The 22,318-nt window shown below is 33.9% G+C and overlaps 1 protein-coding gene across 1 annotated transcript in view; it reads right to left on the minus strand.

The window, feature by feature from the left end:
• TUT4 (terminal uridylyl transferase 4) overlaps positions 1–22,318 on the minus strand; it is a 117,767-nt gene that overhangs the window by 29,220 nt on the left and 66,229 nt on the right. The window contains exons 8-19 of the mRNA XM_019625931.1: positions 19,642–19,711; positions 18,163–18,289; positions 16,830–16,949; positions 16,449–16,661; positions 12,971–13,145; positions 10,274–10,974; positions 7,353–7,503; positions 4,495–4,581; positions 2,508–2,611; positions 1,185–1,242; positions 982–1,085; positions 640–729 (exon numbers count right to left, since the gene is read on the minus strand). Of these exons, the coding sequence (XP_019481476.1) occupies positions 640–729; positions 982–1,085; positions 1,185–1,242; positions 2,508–2,611; positions 4,495–4,581; positions 7,353–7,503; positions 10,274–10,974; positions 12,971–13,145; positions 16,449–16,661; positions 16,830–16,949; positions 18,163–18,289; positions 19,642–19,711 (2,000 nt within the window). The remainder of the gene's footprint in view (positions 1–639; positions 730–981; positions 1,086–1,184; positions 1,243–2,507; positions 2,612–4,494; positions 4,582–7,352; positions 7,504–10,273; positions 10,975–12,970; positions 13,146–16,448; positions 16,662–16,829; positions 16,950–18,162; positions 18,290–19,641; positions 19,712–22,318) is intronic.

Here is a 22,318-nt window from a genome sequence, read left to right on the forward strand (position 1 = left end):
AAAAAAAAAAAAAAAAAAAAAAAAATATGTCGCCCTGTTCCAAGAGTGGGTTTTAAGAAATGAAAATGGGACTGAGTCACTCCCCTACTAAAAAAACCCTTCCACCAGCACATTCACAGAATTAACTATTAACTGAGCATCTACCATAAAGCAGGAACTGCACTGAATTAGGTCTGTACAGAAGTCTCCTCCACCCTCATGGAATTTACACACTTACGAAAAAACAGAATTTAGTATTGTAAGTGTTATAAACGTAATATAAGGTTTTGTTGGTATTGTTTTATTTTCTTAGCCAGAAAAATGTATCACTAAACCCAAATATCAGATTTCCTAACCCAAAGATTCTTAACTAGGATGCTATGTCAACTCTCATGCCTAGAGTTGAAAATCATCATCACACTGAGAAATTTTACTAAGAAATTTTCTAAAGCGTTACACATGGGACTGGAGCACACAGGAAAAAACTATGAATCACCTTTCTCTAGTAGGTATAAATTTAAACGATTTAATATTGTTTCTTTTTAAAAGCTCTGGTAAACAAAATTTAGATAATATTTTTCAGAAGTCTGACATCAGTACGTTTCACTTTAACATCATGGGTCTTATAACAAAGCAGATCATTAACTTTTTAATAAATACCTTAGCAAACACTTTCATAGTATATCCCAAGTACTGCACTCTAGGATCAATAGCTGCATAAGTAGCTAGCATTCTTGTGTTATGTTGAGCCTGAAAAATAATTACATATTTGAAAGCATTTCAAATTTATTAAACTACAAGGTCACATAAAAAGATATAATACTTTCAAATAGAATACATATATTTAAAACTTAAAATACCTATAAATTAGTGAAAAACTTATTTTCAATCTGAAGGAAATATCAAGATGAATGATTAAATATTTTTTCCTTATACTGATCTGTAAACTTTTTCAATTACAAGTGTAAACATACCTGGGTCTATACAGAAAGAGAAACTTACCAATGTATTATACAAACTGATATCACCTTCTAAACCACTTCGTCTGTGTTCAAATTTTACTATAGGCACTTTGGCAGTAGTTATAGGTAAAATGTTTCTTAAACCTGATTAAAAAAAAAAACAACAAACTTCACTAGGTTAAATAATTTTCACAAAGCTAAAAAATATTTTGTTGTTTTAAAGTTATAATTTAAAATTCATACCTGGATGTCTCTTAAGAATTTTTGCCAAATTTTCAATTATTTCCTTACAATTTAATTTCTAAAAAAAAAAAACAAAAGAAATAAATCATAAAATTTGTCTGACTTGATTTGTCCTTGTGTAAGCGCTACTTTAATCTAGGCATTTTATACCAACATTTAAAATCTCCAGCCATAAACTCTATATAACCTTGTACTCAAATTATGTGGCCCACAGACCTGCAGTATCAGCATCCTCTGGAAACAAAAGAAACGCAGACTCTCAATCCCCACCCCAATCTACTGAATCATAATCCCAATTTTAACAAGGTCTGCAGGTAATTGACTCCACACTAAAGTTTGAGAAGCACAAAGACAAGAGAATGTTTTTAGATACATAAATGAACAACTAGAGATGGGTTTGGTGAAGGCAAAACAGTATAATGATTAAGAACATAGGCTCTGAATTTAGACAAACCTTGGATTCAAATCTTGAACTAAGTGCTGACTAGCTGTGTGACTTTGACCAAATTCTTAATCCCTCTACTACTATACTATAAAATTGAGATAATAATAAACTCCTTCCCTATGGAGTAATTGAAAGGATAACATGAGACATGTATGTAAAGCATATTCCCTATGCTGTACTCTGTTGACATTCAATATTATTCAGCTTCAGGTGTACAGCACAGTAGTCAGACATCTACATAATCCATGAAGTTGTCTCCCTAATAAGATAAGTGCTAATCTGACCCTCTACAAAATCTTTACAAAATTATTGATTATATTCCCCAAATTTATTTCATGTCCCTGTGGCTATATTGTTACTACTAATCTGTACTTTCTAAAGAAACTGTGATATATTTACATATGGAGTATTACTTGGCCATAAAGAAGAACGAAATATTACCATTTGCAATTACATGGATGGACCTAGAAAATATTATGCTGAGTGAAATAAGTCAGACAGAGAAAGACAAATACCTTATGATCTCACTTATATGTGGAATCTAAAGAACAGAATAAATGAACGAACGAAAAAGAAATAGACTCAAGAGATATAGGAAAAAAAACAAAACAGGGTTGCTAGATGGGAAGACGGTGGGGAAGCGGAAGCCAGTGACATGGTTTTTGCATGATAAAATTACTAAACAGTAAATTATTTAAATTTTTGAATGTCTTCTAAAATAATGCTAATGCTTTTACATTTCAAACACTGCTATTGCTAATATATTTACACAAAGAATGACACCATATATTTTTTATCAATACTACATACATAATTAAAAAGATTCATTACAGGAAGAAAATTAACTTCCACATTGCTTTCCAAACACTAACTCTTACCTCTGCATTTTCGTGGCCTTCCAGGGTCATACAAATATCCAGATCACTATCACGAAATCCAAATCCATTCTTAGAAGAGCCAAATAAGCACAATCTTGCCTTTTCTAAGCAAAAACAAAAAAGTCAAATTAGCAGGAAAGAGGAGTCTTCTATTATCTACTTACGTCCTAACACAAGATGTTCTTGTCCACATCTATGCCTTAAATTACCTACCACTGACAGATATACTGAGAAATTCCAAAACACTCATGTAAAACTCAGATCTTTTGCCCAAGTTTCCACATTAATGTATCTAACTGCTTTCATTTTTCCAGACATCATAAATTGAACAAGTCAAAACTAAACTATCAACTTCACCTCAAACCTACTAATTCCTTTAGTCCTTATTCTCAGCAAATAGTATCACCATTAACTTGGTTGTACAAGCCAGAAATATACATGTGATTCTTGACACCCCTCAACTTCCATATCCAAACAATCACCAAGTCCTTTAGCGTCATTCAACTTAACTATCTCATAAATTCATCCACTTTAATTCATTCTCAACATTATTACCAATCGGTAAGATCAATATTTGGAGATTTACATGTTGGAAATAAACTAGTTTTTTTCAAGGCACAATTCAAGTAGTTTTATAAATATCACCTATTTAGAATTAATTCTCCTCCAAAAGTGAGTAATTAATCCATTTGATATAAATTATGATAGGGTTATCCCCTCATACTTAGTATCATTCATTACAGGTACCACATAAAACAAGCTGTGACTTAACAGAATCGATTTTTTCTCCCTATTAATTCTTGCAGATTATACATTTAGATAATAAATTCCGTATTTTCAAAACATAAACTCTGATTCAGTTCTGATACTGTACTTTAAATTTCAATATCTGCAAGATATATTAAAAAAAGCTATGTTCACGAGCAAGTAAAAATATGCATCAGGGACCTAGAATTGGTCAATACATACTAGCAAATATAAAAAAAATGTACTCTTACAGCACATAACAGTTATCTTTTAAAAGTACAAATTCGTTATGCTTATAAATCAACTCTTTATCCTTTTCTAAAATATCTGGCCACAGATCTCTTGATTCTTCACCTCATACCCAAAACCTGCTCCTTCTGCTATTTTTGCCATCTCAGTTCAATAGCACCACCCAACTACTGAGGTCAAAATCTTGAAGCCATCCTTGACTCCTTCCTTTTTCTCACATATAACATACAGTGTATCAGCAAATCCTGTTGGCTCTACATTCAAAATATATCCTAAATCTGACCACTTCCCATTTGCTCTTTCAAATCACTATTATGCCTCATCTGAACTTATGCTACAGCCTCCTAAATGTTCTGCTTGCTTCTATTCTTATGAACCTATACTCTGTTCTCTCAGATCTTGTCACTTAAATGTTAAAATCCTCCAGAAGCTTCTCAGCAGATACTCAAAATAAAATTCAAAGTCCTTCTACCAACATCTGTCTATAAGACCCTAATTATCCAATCTCTGACCTCATCTTTCTACTACAGTCTACTTCACATACTCCACTCCAGTCACACAGCCTTCCTGGCTGGACTTCAAATATGCCAAACATAATCCAGTCTTGGGTATTTGTACTTGCTGCTCTTTCTCTCTAGAATGTTCTCTCCTTGGACATTCATATAACTTATTCATTATTATTCATGACTCTGCTCAAATGTCTCCTTATCAGAGAGAACTACCGTAACACCTCATCACTATCCTTTTAACTCCTGCACTGTAATAGCATTTATTATTTCCTGATGTTACATTGTATACATATTATTTTAAGTTGATTGTCTCCTCCTCTTAATATAAGCTTAATAAGAGATTTCACCTTTTATCAGCACTGTGTCCCCAGCACTTAGAATATTACCTAACACATAACATTCAATAAACATTTTTTAAATGAATGAAACTAAGACCAGGTGATATAATAACAAAAGCAATCAATTTTTAACAAGTGACATACCATCATATTCTTTTTGAATAAACTTTTCCAAGCTAATTAAAATTTGCTCCCTGTTGTGTTGTTCAGAGAAAGGCGGTGATAGCTCATCTAAGTTAAAAAAAAGAAAAAAGAAAAGTAAAGAAAATGGAATCTGAAAATGTCTTCATATTTTTACCCTAAAAACTTTACTTAATATTTCTACATTTGTTGACTTCTCTGACTAGAAAGTCATAAATGTTACTGCTAAAGGAAGGGGCAGAACAGCAAAAAAAATAATTTTTATAGGTCTATGTACATTTCACATGGTCATTTTCCTTATGATATCTACAAAATATATTTATGTCTACAAATTATTTTTGTTTTCTTCCGACATTACTCTGTCTCCCATATACATTCTTATTTTCCCTCCTGTTAAAATTATACTCATATTGTTACATTAGGCACCTGACCCATTCAAACCTAATAGTTGCCACAAATGCCTGGTCAAGATTCACATCTTCCTTATAAGCTGCTTTACCCACAGCCTTCAAACACCTCTCAACTGAATTCCCTTAGTTCTCCAAACTGCTTGCCAGTTTAGTTTATACTGTCAGTTTTCTAGTTACTTCATTTATGTTCACCTTATTTTTCCAAATAAGACCACATATTCCTTAGGAGGTCTTTTTTTTTTTTCTGTATCTCTTCCTCGACTCATCCCCAAGAGTTAAAACAGTAATGGGAACAAAGCAGTAATTTACTGTAATGAATTCAATTAATATTCAGCTTTTGAAAAACAAATGTAGCATCAGTTGTAAATTGAATAACTGAAATACAGGTGATTTTTTTTTTTGAGTGGTAAAACTATTCTGTATGATACTCCAATGGCACATGACATGGTGCACTCGTGAAAACCCACAGAACTCTGCAGCACAAAGTGTGAACTTTAAGGGCATACAAATTTTAAAAACTCATCTAGGAGGTCAGGGAATCTCACAATGGTATGCAAGCTGTAACTAAAGAATCTATTATAAATGTCTAAAACAACTTCACTCAAGGGAGTGGGGGGAAAGATGCTAACATAAGTAACTTTGAAAATCAGTGGAGGTGTTAAGTCTAAGGGTGAAACTGCACATAAGCACCATACTCTAATTAATAAAGTTGTTTCCCCACAGAGGTACAGGATAACAGTTTTGATAATGCTAGAGAAATGTACTTAAATGGAACAATTAAATGAGTGGCAGATAGTGGGAGCCAGATTTCTCACTCACTTTTGGAGTAGAAAATTTTCAGATAAACAGGGAGAAGAGGCTAATATGAGCCATGTGGTAATGTATTAGAGTTGGAGACATCAGTACAAAGTCCTGTTTAGCTTAACATAGATTAAGATGATCTCAGAAAAATATTTATAGATATATGTTTACATATGGGTTAGTATACACACACAAGTTTTCTTGCTCAGAGAGGACCTAGAATCAACATCACCAGTAATAACAAGCACCCTAGCATCCAGATCTTGGTTTCTAATACCCTTCTCCAATGAAAGGAACCAGGGCTCTTTGGAGAAATGTCTAATTCTAGGACCAGGGCAGGAAATACATCCATGATGAGCCTGGAGCATCTTGTAATGCCAGAAAGTAAAGAAGGAAGTGCTAAAAAAGCAAACATACAGTGATAGGGGTTCATCAAAGGGACACATGAGACAACTGAAAACGATCCCAATAGCCAAATCTGGAAAATTTGAGCAACAAAATAAACTGGTATTGGATTAAAACCCAAAGTATAAAATATCCATGAGTCCATATTGAGATAACTGAATAAATTAAAAACAAACAGTGAATTATACCTTAACAAAGCTGTTAAACAAAAATTGTGTCATGATTTGCCATTCAACTCCTAGGTATGTACCCGAGAGAAATTAACACATATGTCCATACCCAGACCTATATACATTAAAGTATACTTCAGATTTATTTGTAATAACCAAAATTTAGAAAGAAATCAAATATTCATCAATGGGTGAATGGTAAACAAATTGTGGCACATCCCTACAATGGAACGTAACTCAGCAATGAAAGGAATAAACCATCACTGATACACACAATATGGGTGAATCTCAAAATAATTATGCTAAGTGAAAGAAACCAGGCACCCTCCACCCGCCACAAAAGAAGGGTATATGCTATGTGATTCTATGTATATAGAGCTCTAGAAAATGCAAACAAACCTATAGTAACAAAAAACAGGTAAGTGGTTGCCTGGCAGGAGGTGGAGATAGGGAAGGGTAGGAGGGAGGAATTAAAATGGGATACTAAATATTACATCAGAAATTTTATCTTACCTGGGACACAGCAAATTATTAAAAAATGTTTGCTGAGTGAAGGTTTATCTCAGGTATACCATAAATGTTTGTTGCATAAAGTACGTAAGGCTTTCCCCAAAATATCTTCATAGCCTTATCTCCCTCTATAACCTTTCTTACACTCTACCAAATCTAAGGCAATTATTCTCCCAAACAAATTTAAACACCTTATACTTTTACGTACAATCTCCTATATCCGAAAACGCAGTTCAAGATCCAAATCAAATGCCACATCATTAATTCCAATTCCTCTGATCTATCCCAATGGATATAGCTAGTATAACTAAGGAACTTAATTTTTCATTTTATTTAACTTTAATTAAGCAACACATACGGACTCTTTATTCCCCTTGGCATTCATAACGATGCCCCCAACATAGTAGGCATTTCATAAATATCTGTAGTTGGGTCTCTAAATTATTCAAAAACCTCTACCAAAATAAATGTAAGCAAACTGTTTTTAAACAAGAAAATAACTAAATAAATAGTCAAAATCTGAAAAAGAATCTAGTCTCAGTGGTTTTACTAATAAAAGACTTACCAAAACATCTCTTACATACTAAATCAAGTATTTCCCGAAATCGATTTGTCATCGGTGGTAGAGGTTTTAGATCAATTTTCCTGAAATCCTCTGGGCAATCATTTTTGGAATGGCCATCCTTTTTGCAGATGCTGCATACTATTGTTGGTGGCTATACAAAGGTAAAAAAAAATTTTTTTTTAAATCTAATCTAATAAACTATTGAGAAACTTCATCATTATTTCGAAAGCACATCTCCAAAAAGAATATTTTATGTAACAGTTTTAAGAACCTATGCTTTCAGGAGATGGGGGGGTGGGGGGGGGGTTGGAGAAACGCATGTTAATGAAATGCTGTTAAACGTAAAAAAATATATTTTGAGCCAACCACTTTAACTTTCTTTCCCACTAAAATAATATTAATAAGGATTAGCTTTACCTGAAGATGTAAAATAAAATACCAGGAGATAAAAAAGGAATGGGTTAATTCAAACAGTTTGATCAGCCCCCAAATGAAATACATGCATTACATTTCAATCTACTAAGATCTTTAACAAAGCAGATTAGTCATACGTCACTTAACCACATGGATGTGTTCTGCAAACATCAGAGTGCACTTCCACAAACCTAGATGGTACAGCCTATTGTACACCTAGGCTGTATAGTACAGCCTACTGCTCCTAGGCTACAAGCCTGTACAGTATTTTACTGTACTGAACACTGTATGCAATGTAACATATTGGTAAGTATTTGTATAGTAAAAATATGGTGTAAAAGATGCATGCGCATGCAGGCGCAAGCACATGCATTTGGGGAGGGCTCTGAATGGAGATACCACTGGAGGGAAAGCAGACATCAGAAGGAGGCAGGAGAAAGGGAGCACAGTGATTCAGAGACCCAGAGAGCTAAAGCTTGAGATGAGAAATAATAGGAGGGGGAGATAAAAGGGGGATGAGAGGGAGAGGGACAGCAGACTGGGAGGAAAGAGAGAAAGAGAAACAGAGGAAAGGGAAGTGAGCATGTGCGCATGAGTGTGTGTGCAAGCGTTGATGCAGACAGCTCCAGGCTGCCTCCTCCCCAGCTCTCACTCCCTCATCAACTCCAGCCCCACGAGTTGGCCGGTACACAACTGGTGGACAGCAAGCAGAGCCTCCTCATCTATTTAAACCACCCAAAGCTAACAGTAAATTCAACATTGTAATCGAGTCCAACCTTTTCTTTCCACATTGAAAATAAACTTTTTGTTTACATTCCATTATAATCTTATGGGACCACCATCGTATGTGCAGTCCATTGTTGACGTAAACATCGTTATATGGTGCATGACTGTATAAAGAAATTTCAAGGGACACCTTTCATTTCACTCTAAACATTTTCTATCTTCAGAATCAATCAATTACAGAACCCTCGCCTGCCTAGTTGGTTCAATTTTTTACATTAGCATGGTACTCAAGAATCCAAACTGTAGAGCTGAACTCTAAAAATAAATTAGCTTCCTATAATAGTCACAAACTTAACTTCAAACCCTATACCACATTTTAAAAGTATTTCAATGCACTACCAAGTAGCTAAAACAGTGAAAACTTAACCCAGCTACTTGATAAAATAAACATATTGTTAAGGAAGAGCACTACTCTTCTTTATTGCAATGTGGTTGGATCCTAGAGTTAGCTTCTCCTTCCAGGGTTAGCCTGGACATTTACCTATCCATTAACTGTGATGCAAATTATATACAGAAACCACTATCTGTGGGAATGCTGTGCTGTGAGCTAATTAACAGTCCCATAAGAATTTGTATCCGCTTTTCAAAACTTTTTTTTTGGCATATTATCAGAAAATTCTAGATATGTTACAGATAACTACAAAAAATTAAAATTGGAGAAACAGTTAACCTAATACAGATTTCGGGGGGGGGGAGTATAAAGTAGAAGAAATGTAAACTATAGTTTACATAACATGCTTTTCTAAAAATTTGCCATTTATTTCATCCTTTCAATAGTTCATATGCCCTAAATACTGCAACCTAAACAAAATGCAATAGATATATCCTTATAAGAATAAAGAAAGACAGCTTAGTCATTAGGTTACAAAAGTTAAAGCTGTAAATAAGTAATTATTGCTAAAACAATAAAACTGGATGACTTTCCAGTCTGTTTTTTAATATTCCACTTGGTTTACACATGCTCTATACAATCATTTTTTCACACTGGGTGCTGATACTATTTCAATTATGAATGCTGCACTTGAAGTAATGTGACTTAGCTAAAATTTTCTTTTATTAACAAAGTACTTATTGCTTATATTCTGTTCATTGGGGTATTTTATTTTCTATAATTTATCAAGTTCAAGTTCAGACTATGCCATTTTAAAAGTAGAAAAGTTAAGACTCCCATAATTTATAAGGGACATGCCAAAATCCACAGTGAAGCTCAGCAGCACAGACAGAATCTGGATTCTTCACTTTTATGGTTTCTGCTCTTCGTTTTCACTCAACTATCTTTAGTATACTCACCCTCCCCAACCACCCTATCTCTACTAAAAAAAAAAAAAAAACTTTAAAATAGAATACTATTAGTTTACAAGCCTTGTATTCTCATTTGTGGAAGAAAAAAATAATCATTATGTATTAAAAAAATAAGCAAAATTTAAAATACATGTTGCCTTTGCCAAACTGATTTTCATAAAATAGCTCAATAATTCTTTCATATATGAGAAAACGAAGCAAACCAGCTAGTAATAGAATGCTGAAACTTTTTGGGGTTTTATATACATTCTTTAAAGGCAACCATTAGCAAAATGCAGTAAGTAAAATTAATATACCAAAATATCATTCCAAAATTACTGTCTACTATTATAAAAGCTATTTTTACATTTCAGAATTTAAAAACTATAGTCATACAACCACCACAAAATCTTCCAGATTGTTTACAAACTGTATCCTACCTTGCCAGAGGTTAAAATAAACTTATCAAACACATAATATAATTCCTGGATGGGGTGTTTATCATCAACATTAAGGTCAGAAGCATCTTCTGTAGCTTTGCAGTTGCAAGAGGTAGCAGGTATGTCGGTGCACGCAATCTGACGTGACCTCTCTGTTTCTAAATTTGACCTGCAGTCTGTACCATCAGACTCATTTGGGTCAGGGGACTTATAATCAATGCAATTACATTGGCTGAGCTCCTTTTTAAAACAAGTCTCTGAAGGCGTTAAATCATCCTGCTTCTTAATCGATTTTGGCTCTAATTCACTTCCTTCACTGGTAGAAAGAGATGAAGATTCCAGTCCATGTTCAGCCAAAACCGGTTCATTTACCAACAAATTGTCATCTTCAGTAATACATCTCTGTGATGTACATTCCATTTCATTACATCTATCAGGATGACCTCTTTCTGCATTTATTTTTTCTGTGCTTCCCTCAAGTTGAATGCAACAACTGGATGCCACATTGTCAGACTTCAAAGGCTTCTTATTACTTATTTTCCCCTTCTCTTTTTTCATGGAATCCACTGTAGATTTATTTGCACCCTTCCTCTGAGGACAGGCAAAATATCGATAAGCTGCCCTGAATCTCTCCACAACATATTCATAAACAAGCTGGCTGTTTAAGCTCCGTGCAACATTCCTCTTGACTGAAAATGGATCTAGTAAAAAAGAAAATGGTTAGCAGCCAAGTATATACTAACAAACTACATTTCCAAGCTTATACAAACAGATCTTAACTGCTAGATTGTCAGCAGAGTACATTTTCCAAAGTTTTCCTAAAGTCCCATGAGAAATACAATAGCAACATCTTTTCCTTTGTTTGTCATAAAATAAAAAACTAAAAGGAAAAGAGAAAAAAAAGCTTAATAATAAGGTAATTAATGAGACGATGACTGAGGAGACCAACTCAGAATTACAGTTTCAATGATGAAATTACTAGAAAAAGGTATCCCTATACTGTCACTGAATGAAATTTTTCAAGCTCATCTCATCATAGTATTCTTTAGTTACATATTCCTTGGAATTTAAACAAATAAAACCTAATCTAATACTCTCAAAAGCTACAACTTAAAAAAATACTGATTTTCAGATTTAACTTCAGTGAAATCAGAAAATTAGAGAAATGAGAAAGAGAAAAGCAGAAAGAGACCTAAGAACGTGAAATTAAACCAAAATTTAAATTTTGATGCTATCTAAAATGGGTATGCTAAAAAGGCTTGCATCAACTCAGACGCTAAAAATGTTTATGAAGATGAATTATGACAGCTATAGGTTTCAGAATGCATTATTTACTATATGTAAAAGAGTACAAGATGTGAGTACACGCTTGAGCGTATGAGAATATTTGTGGGTCCAATTCACAGTAGAGAAGGCCAGTAGGGAACTAAAGGAACAGAAAAATATATAGTCTAAACAGACAAAAATGATGGACAGAAATTCAATTTCCTATCTATAAAGTGAGTGGAGTTTAAATTTTTGATTAAGAATTTAGGGCCGGTCCAGTGGCTCAGTTGGTTAAGAGCTCGCTCAAGAGTGCGAGCTCTGAGCAACAGCTGTTCGAGTTCCAGCCTGAGCTAAGCTGCCGCTGAGCTGCCAACAGGTGGCAGGATGGCTCAACTAAAAAAATAATAATAAAAAAAAATAAATTTAGAAGCCATTCTATTAGTTTCTGTATTGGTAAAGATCTTAATGTTCTTGGAATTTGATGTGAAACCTTATTTGTCAACATCAATTGTTCTTTTTTCTTTAGCTTAGTCACATTTAACAGATAAGGTACTTCAGAAGACAACAAAAAACTAGATTTTAAAATTATACGTTAGGGCCAGCCAAGTGGCGCGTTGGGTACGAGTTGGCTTGGGATGCCTGCTTTCAGCAGCAGGGGCCTGGTTCGGATCCCACATTAGGGCGAGTGACGCTACGCCCTCTACAGCTAAGATGGTAAACAACAGCTCGACCTGGAGCTGGGCTGCAGTGAGTCACCAGCGACAGTGTAGGCTGCAGTGAAGCTGCAGTGGGCTGCCATAAGCTACCATGAGTGGCTGGCAGGCAGTGTGAGCAGCCGGCAGTTAGCGTGAGCTGCCGTGAGCTGCTGTGAGCTGCCGTCCAGTGGCCGGAAACTGATCTGCCTCACCCTAGAACAACGATAATACCAACAGGGGCCAGTGAAGCAGCGTCCTCCACAACTAGACTGAAGAACAAAAGGACAGCAACTTGTCTATTCCCCTTCCCTGATTCCCCAATGCTGTTCCCCTCCCCCAGTTCCCCAATAAAATCTTTAAAAAAAATAAAAATTAAATTATACTTTTAACACAATTTTACGACACAAATTTATTTAAAAAGATATAATATTCATAAAACTATTTTATTTTTCTATATTTAATATTTTTTTCATAACTAGAAATTAAAATTAAGGCATATAAATAAGCTAATAACCCTAATAAATACAAATATAATATTTACAGATTAGAAGCCTTTAAATAAGTATTAATCCTATAATGAACTTGATAAAGAATTTATCTAAAATATATAATGACAACCTACTGACATATATAGCGCTACAAAGGATAGAATTAATAATATTGTATTGGAAACAGATGATGAGAGGCACACAAAAAAATATTCTCCAAATGATAGATATATAACATATCATCTCACCTTCAATGGCTATTCGCCTTTTGGGCCAGTTTTTGTTTTCTCTTGTTAAAATATCTTTTATCCGTACACATATTACATATTCCTCCAAAGCAAAATCCAGTGTGTAAAATTTTAGCAGCTCTAACCATAATTGTCCCAGGGGTACCTGATGTGGTGTTTCCAATGTTAAAGGAGACTGGAAAGAAAAAATACTTTTCATTTAAGTTTCACAAAACTAAACTATTTAATTTCCAGTTTAAAAAAAGACTTAGATATCATTTTTTCAAAAACTGGGCATAAAGGGGTAACTTTCCAAAAAGTAGTTTGTGGCATACCTGGGAACACAATCCCAGTTTACTGACTCCTAGGATTTTTGTTCTTTCCACTAAACCAGTGATTCTCAACCATTGTTGCACATTAGAATCACAGTGGGAGTATTAAAATACACTAATACCTGAGTTATACACCACTCTCACTTCCCTACTCTTCCCAAGATCCTAATTTAATTGACCTGGGCATTGGGATTTTTAAAGCTCCCTAAGTGATTCTCATGTGTAGCCAAGGTTGCAAACCACTGGATAATGACCACTACAGTTCCTCACTGGAGTATTTACTTTTAAAATCTAAGTAAATGCCCTGGACTTTCAAAAACTAATTCCTTCATTTGGCAAACATTTATTTAGAACATACTATGTCCCTGGCATTGTGCTGGGATATAAAAAAATGATAGCTCACATTTACACATAATGCTCACCATTCATTCTTCTAAATGCTGAGCATGTAATAACTACTAATTCTAAATACTCTATGAAGGAGATAATATAGGACAAAAATTTAACTCAGAGCACCTGGCTACTGCTTCCATGTTGCTAATCACTATAACATAATGCCACCCAAATAAGGGAAGATCCTACTTCATGGACTATTAAGAGAGGAAGAGACAATTTAGCAATTACAGTAAAGGCTACATGCTAAAATGGGCCTCTAATGTGGTGGAGTGGGGGGAATATAACAGAAGAGTTAATACCTGAATTCTAAAGGAATAAGCTACGAGATAAAGACTGGCTAAAAGTGACCACTTGGGAACATAAAGGCATGAAACAGTCATTCACTCATTCAATTCTGTAACTATTAACAGAGTGCCTACTATGTGCCAATCACTTGGGATAGATACATTGGATAAAAAATAAAAAATAATAAAAACAAACAAAGATCCCTGCCTTGGTGGAGCTTACTTTCCAGGGAAGAAAAAAATAAACAATAAACTTAATAAGTAAATTAATAGTAAGTTAGAAGAAAACTTCTGTGGAAATAAGAAAAAGTTCATTTGGTTTAGTAAAGGAGATGGGAGTATGGGAGCAGGAGATAGTTTCAATGTTAAATAGAGTGGTCAGGAAAAGACTTGATGAGAAGGTATGATTTGAAGAAGAGGGAAAAGTGTTCTTCTAGGAATAGAAATAGCAAACATACTAAAGTAGGAGTGTGACTAGCTTTAAAAAGAAAACTAAGAAACCTAGTATGGTAGAGAAAGGGGAAGAAGAGAAAAACAAAGACCTAGTCAGTAAGAACTACATTAAATTCTACATTTAAATGAGCAACTGAAGCGTTTTGAGTGTGGGGAGGGGAAAGGGCATAATCTGACTTAAGTTTTGGAAGAACCATTCTGATTGTTGTGTTGAGAATAGACTATAAGGGGCAAAGGTAGATGCAAGAAACTTATTATGACGCTATGGTACAACAGAAATCCAGGCCAGAGATGACGGTGGCTAGAACCAGCATGGTAACAGTGGGGGTGGTGAGAGGTGGTCAAATTCTGGATATAAATGAAGTAGGGATGACAAAATTCCGACAGACTTGGTATGAGGTATGAAAGAAAAAAGTAAAGGATGACCCCAATGTTTCTGACTGAGCAACTAAAAGGATATAGTACCATCAACTGAGATGAGAAAACTGCATGTGGAGCAAGGAGAAGACCAGGAGTTGAGTTTTACATTCGTTAAGTTTAAGACATCTATTACACATCTATGTAGAGATGTTATATATAAGCAGCTGGAGAAAAAAATCATAGCATTCAGGAGAGAGATTTGGCTGAAGATTTAATTGGGGAATCATAATCATACAGATGGTACTTAAAATTCATGGGATTGGATAAGATCACCAAAGGAGTGTAGATAAAGAAAAGCGGGGTCACACCTTGGAGCACTCCAACATTAAGAGACTAGAAAGGTTGAACCAGCAAAGGAAACTGAGAAGGAATAATCAGCCATGGGTATAATACCCTGAATGTAACGTTAAGGAATTTTTCAGAGAAGGAAATAATCAATTGGCAAATGTTGCTGATAAGTCAAAAAAGATAAAAATTGAGAAATGGCCATTAGATTTAGCAATGTGGAGGATATTGATATAATAATACAAGTTTTGGCATACTGATGGGGGTTGAAGCCTGATTAGAATGAGTTAAGAGGAAACAAAAAAATTGAAAATAGTGAATATAGATAATTCTTTCAAATAGTTTTACTGCAAAAGGAGCAAAAGAATAGTTGGAAGGGAAGTGGTTGCTGAGGTTCTTCTTTAAAATGGGAGATAAAAACATGTTTGATTCAGTAAAGAAATTGGTAACTTGGGAGGGAAAGAGAAGAACTGCTTGAACAATGTTCCAGATAGACAAAAAGGGATGGGACTAAATACACAAGTGGAGAAAAAGACTTTAGATAACAACATGGGAAGTTCCTTTCTATTGTAAAAGCAGGCAGCAAGGCATATTCGAATATGTGCGTGAAGACTGTGATAGATGGTGGGGGGAGTGCATAGAAATTCTCTTTTGATTGCCTCAGTTTTCTCAGTGAAGTAGTAAGCAAGATCATTAGCTGATAGTATTAGTGGTTTGAAGAGAGGACAGTAAGTAGTCTAGGAAAATAGGAGTTGAATGAACTGGGAACATATATTCAGGGAACTACATGAGCAATGATTTCAGTAATGTTCACATTTCTGTAGTATAATATGTCTACCTACTTCAAAAGTAGACTACATGCTACTGGAGGACACAATCCATGCATATTCAACTTTGGTTCTCTAGCACTCAAGGTAATGCCTGGCTCTTAAGAGGTCCTTAATAAACGAATGCTGAATGATTAAATAAGCAAGGCACCCACTGGGCCTTTCTTTCTCCACCAGTCTGGCAACATAATTCTCATATGCTAAAAGTTTTGGTCACAACCCAACTCCTGAAGGAAATTTTTCTTATCTAAATAAAAAAGATACAAAGAATTACTTTGACATGATTCAAACAACAGAAGTCTTCCAAAATGAGTTATAAATTCATTAGGGAATCTTGGTACTGAAAAACTAAACCAGATCAACCCCTCACTTTACAGATGAGGAAAATGAAGCCAAGAGGCTTACTCAAGGTCAGTCAATCTACTTTTAAAATAGCTTCAATCAAAGGCATTACAAATTCTACAGATAGAAAAGCCAAAAACAAAAAACAAAAAAAGCTTACTTTGCCATGCTTTTCCTTCATGGCATTACTTTGGTTGTCTGTTTCTCTCTTCTTGGTATCATCTTTTGGTTGGTCTGCCTTAGCTTTGTTTTCCTCAGCAATTGAGTTTTTTTCAGTTCCACTACTTGCATTATATTCCCACTTCACAAACTTTTCTTCTACTATGCCCTTCAGCTGAAAGTCATCCATTCTTTTTGGGTCAAAGCCTTCAATCTACATAAAAAGGCATTTCAAATTGGTAGTGTAAAAATTATTTAAAAAAATAAAAAGATGGACAAACAGACAAACTGGAATTTCAGCTTAAATTGTTTGAACAGAGCTCTCTGTAAGAGCATGTAAGAACAAACTATATAGATATATATATCACAAACTCATGCTTACCCAACTTCCAAGTAAACAAGGAAGAAGAGGGGGTTTTCTTTGTTGTAGAAAAAACATCACCATTAAAGCAAAACAGTAAGAAGGAATTCCACCATCAGTTTGGGAGTCAATATAGCACAACTGCAAAATGAAGGGGGAAAAGTACCACCATTTACCTTTCTTTAATTTTTTTTTGTTCCCCTCACAATAAAAGAAGTAAGGATATTTGTAGTAAGGTTTAGAGTGTATATGACTGGGGAGGGGGGTCCCCCTACCATAATCATTGTAAAAAGTATAAATATATGATTATGTAAGTGTGTGTGCCTGTGTATATACCAGGGGTGCTAAAAACATGTATATTAAGTGGACACTGTGGTCAACATTACTCAAGCAGTAGTTCGCCGTAATCAGAAGTGTCTGGATGTTGATGGTAACCACTTTGAGCACCTCTTGTAATTGCGGAGGTCAAACGTGACTTGTATTCATCTTTTGTTATCGGTATATATTATTATAATTTTAATACAGTTTTCCTTTCTTAAAATGTATATACATTTTTTGGCACCCTATTTATGTATGTATGTATATATGTATAAAATGTAAGGAATGACCTGAAATCTCACCACCCTGAAATACCTATTAACATATTGCTGACTATCTTTCCATTCATTTTTTATTGCATATAAAGACTTACATTTTAGTTAAATGGAATCATATCATACACAGTACTTTTACTGCGGACACCTTTTTAAAATGTTATTTTCTTCTCTTGCTTCTACTTCTGCCTCATGTTAATAATCTTTTATGTACTTCTGGGCTTTCTATTCTGTCCCATAGAATCTGTTTGTCTATTCCTATGCTGATGGTATACACTTGATTAAATCAGTTTTATAGTGGCAAAGTAGGCTAGTCTTCTCTTTCTGAGTTCCTTTGACTATTCTCAAACATTTATTCTCACATACTAACTTTAAGACCATTTTATCAATTTTTTAAAAACTCTTAATGATTCCAATTAAAATTATTGTACATTTGAAAATTAATTTAAGGCAATACTACAGATATCATTTTAAAGAAATCATCATCCTATCCAAAAACTTGGTATCTGTATTTTCCAAAAATTTAGGAGTTGTCATCAATTACTCACTTCCCCTCAACTCTTATATCCAATACCTCTGCAAGTCCTGCCTATAAAACTTATCCCAAATCTCTCTAATTGGCTTCAGATCCACTCTAACCTTACTACAGATATCCATAACAATTTTGTCCCCACATATTATGACTTATGTTACAGGTTAACTGCAGGAGAAAGCCTGAGTTACCTTAAAGATTAGGTACTTTTTTCTTCTGTTCCACTCACCTTAGCCCAATAGCGAAAGGCTAACACCAAGGGAATAAAGACAGGTTCCATTTTGCCAAGAGCAGCAAGTAAATCAGTAGTGAGGCATGCCATATCATTTCCTGCACTCACTCTACAAAGTAAACCACTGTGAATAAGAAATGAATTTCACTGTATTAATACCTTAAAAACCAGAATACTTCAAATTCTGTGGCTATCCTTTCCAATCGCGATATTTTAATAGCTAGGAAGCCATAATAAAAACAAATGTTTTAATAAACTTAGAGCTAACTGAAAACTATGCACCAGTTCCATTGCTAGAGTTCCATAAATTAAAGATATTTTAAATGTTCATTTGTGCTTCTTAATAAATTTCAAATCATTTAGTATTTAAGTTCATGAGATATTAATTACAAAAGCAGCATTATGATTCACCAAAATTTGACTTATATGAGTGAAAAGACATTGATCTTGTCAATGTCAAATAGGGCAACATACGTTCTTAGTTCATTATTTTTGCTTTGCACAGGATAAAACCAAAAAAATAGAATTCTGAACTGATTAGCTATACTTCTTGACCCTCTTTTTTCCTATCCAAGTTTTCATGATTTTATTGATATGCTATTCTTAGATTAGAGATTAGAAAGGATTTATGTATTAACCCACAAGTAATACTTAAATATAAGTGAAAATAGAAGCTACCTTAAATGGGGTAACAAAACTATAGGAGAGATATTTTGGTAGCAGAGAGAAGAATTTATCTGAGGTTGCCACACAGAGGCAATCTGACACAATGTGATGGAAAAAACACTAAAAGTCAGAATACCTCCAGTCCAATTCTGATTTTACCCTACATGGTGTGAATTTGGACAAATCACTATTTGTCCTCCAGTTATCAATTTTCTAATTTAAAAAATAAGGAAGATCTCTATAGATCCTTCTAGCTTTGAATAAGAAAATATAATAATCTTAATATATAAAATATACAGGTTAATAACAGAAAACTTTATTATTTCTGTATTGTTTTCATGTCTCCCATATTGATCTCAAATAGGATTATTTTAGTTTCCTTTTTCAAAAGTACTTTGCTCTCTCAGTCCTATAAACATCTGACTAGAAAGGCAAGATTAGTCTTCAATGACTCATTCAATTTCAGTGAACTAAAAACTAGATTCTGATAGACTGCAAGCTCCTGGAGAAGAGGCTATTTCTTATTTATACCTGTAGCCCTACAGCAAAGTGGTGACTAACATGTAGTAAATGTTCAATTACTGTTGGGTGAATAAACTCGAAAAAAAAAAGTTCTGCTTCAGAGTGTTTTATTTTTAACTGTCTGGTAGTTCTATTTCTTGTTCATATGTTTTTAGTAAGCCTGCTATTTTAATAAATAGAAACTAGCTTAGTCATATTAATCCAAGGAGAAATCTAAAACAAAAATTTTCTCTCTTGGAGATGTTCACTGCATATCATTAGTTTTAAAAATACTTCATTGTTACCAACCTTTTCCGATCTTTGCACACCACAACAGGAACTTTAGCATGAAAATCAGATTCCACATCTACATATAACACTAACAAGGAAAAAAAATAAAACAAGTAAGCTAATGTCAACATCTCTAAAATGTTTACTTTATGGTAAATGTTAAGTTTCCTTATAAAAATCACTCTCATTCCTTCGTGAGATAATCCACTCTTTTCGTTAAGAACATCAACCCAACAGAATCTCTTCTTACCTCTCAGTATTATTTGCTGTATATCACAAACCACAGGTATAGTCCCAAATACTGTCTGAAAATTATAATCACCAAAAGAAAAGAGGTTTTACCATCCCTAAAAGTTTGAATATATCCAAGTAAGTATATAATCTAGTCAAAGTTAAACCTTCATAGGTACAGCAAACGGAGGACACCACCTACTTCTGAGGGCTATTTCCACAGAATCACAAAATGAAAACCTACATTGTTTTAACCATTTAGTTCTTTTAAATATCCATGCAAGTAAAAGATTAACTCTGCTGGCCCCAATTCCTGTAAACATATGAAGAGTCTGCCCAATTAAAGGTTCTATGCAAGGACTAACAGGGTGAAACATATTTCCACTCTGAAGTCTATCTCTATATCCCCAAGGTAGGCCCTATGCCATAAATGTCTAATCCAAATAAAAACAGATAGATTAACATTATTTCATTTGAAATTTAAAGAAAATCTCTTAGTAGTACTTATTAGAATTGTTACTTTATCCAAAAAACTTTCCACCGTTAAGTGTATGGTGGGAAGTTTGTAAACTTAACTCTCCACCTTGTATATCAGGAGTTGCATTATGCATGGTAGATACGACAATGAATAAGACAAAAGAGCTCAATTAGGGGTTTGGAAAACAAATATATAAACCAACAAATCCTATAGATGACAGGATAGAGGTCTTTAAAGAGTACAATGAGGGCATAAAAAAGAGAATAATCAATTTTGTAATTGGCAATTTTGCAAACCTGTTATGTCACTTAAGATGACTGACTCATGTATTTTAGTGGAAAAGACACATTTAAAATATTTTTGCTAGGCTGATATCTCCAGCGAGTCTAAAAGCTCTGTGTCTACCTCTTATCTGTAATATGCTTTAAAATTTTTATGCAATTAGAGACAAGTGTTTATTAAGAAAGAACACAATATTAATATCCCTTTACAAGATAAACTGGAACAAATTAATCCCTTAAAAATAATTTCCCAGGAAAATGACCAAGAAGACGCTATTAAATAATGGAGAGCTACTGGGGCAAATAGAGACAGAAAGGAAGTTTAGAACTGATATTAGAGCCAATGAGAAGGTAAGGCTAAGCTATCTTTTCTAAGCCAAATTGTAAATATTTTTGCCAGGTACTTTTATTTAATTATTTACTTTTTTCAGTTACAGTTGACATTCAATATTATTTTATATTAGTTTCAGGTGTACAGTATAGTGGTTAGACATTTATATAATTTATGCAGTGATTCCTGGGGTTAGTCTAGTACTCACCTAACGCTATATATAGTTGTTGCAATACTGACTATATTCTCCATGCTGTACTTGCCCCTGTAACTATTTTGTAACTATCAATTTGTATTTCTTAATCCCTTCACCTTTTTCACTCATCTCCCCAACCCCCCGCCCCTCTGGCAACCATCAGTTTGTTCTCTGTATCTATGAGTCTGTTTCTATTTTGTTTGTTCATTTACTTTGTTCTTTAGCTTCCACATATAAGTGAGATCACATTGTATTTGTCTTTCTCAGTTGTCAGGTACTTCTGATTCATAAAATTTTAAATGACAATAGTAATAATAATCCCAGCAACATAAATTTAATAAGTTACTGTATACCAGGCACTTTTCTAAGCTACAGCTTAACCCATTTCATCCTCACAACCTTCTCATCAAAAAGATACCTGCATTATTGCCATTTTACCAATGAGAAAACTGAAGAATGAACATTAAATAATTTATCAAAGAACATACAACCAGTAAGTAGCAAAAATAAAACCTGAGTCTGGCTCCAGATCCTGAGCTCTTAAGAGCATTTAATTCATAACAAGAAAAGCAGTAAATAAAAACCAAGAAAATAATATTCCAGATTGCACTACATGTCCCAAGGCCTGATTTGGAACAATTGTAATTTTTACAAGTTTTATTTTAAAAATATTTTTACTTATGTGAATGTCCTTTTTACATCAAAAGAAATCCAGACAGATGACGCACATATGAAAAGCTTACTAAGTATGATTTGTTTGATGCAATATAAATGATTAAATTAGGTTGATAAAATATATTTACTCAATGAATGCATACATTTTCCCCAACATCTCTCTCTAAATCTCCCCTCACCAAAGACTTCCCAATGATTATAGCTTTTCTTTTACACAAGAAATGCTCTTTTACACAAGAAATGTTCATAATACTCTAAGTTAACATTTCTAAATTACCCAAAAGGCAGTAGATTTTACGTATCAACTTTAAATATAATACTTTTGATCTAATCAACACATAAGTTTTCTTGTACATCTAAACAAATACATATATAAATGTCCTTATGTAATAAGACTCAAATATGCTAGGCGTTTTAGTTTAACTTGGTTAGCCATATATAAACAACACAACACATGTACCTTTAAAAAATTTTCTTTAGAAAGACAAATTTAAAAAGAAACT

This window comes from Hipposideros armiger, unplaced genomic scaffold (genome assembly GCF_001890085.2).
Source record: "Hipposideros armiger isolate ML-2016 unplaced genomic scaffold, ASM189008v1 scaffold_646, whole genome shotgun sequence".
Lineage (NCBI taxonomy): Eukaryota > Metazoa > Chordata > Mammalia > Chiroptera > Hipposideridae > Hipposideros > Hipposideros armiger.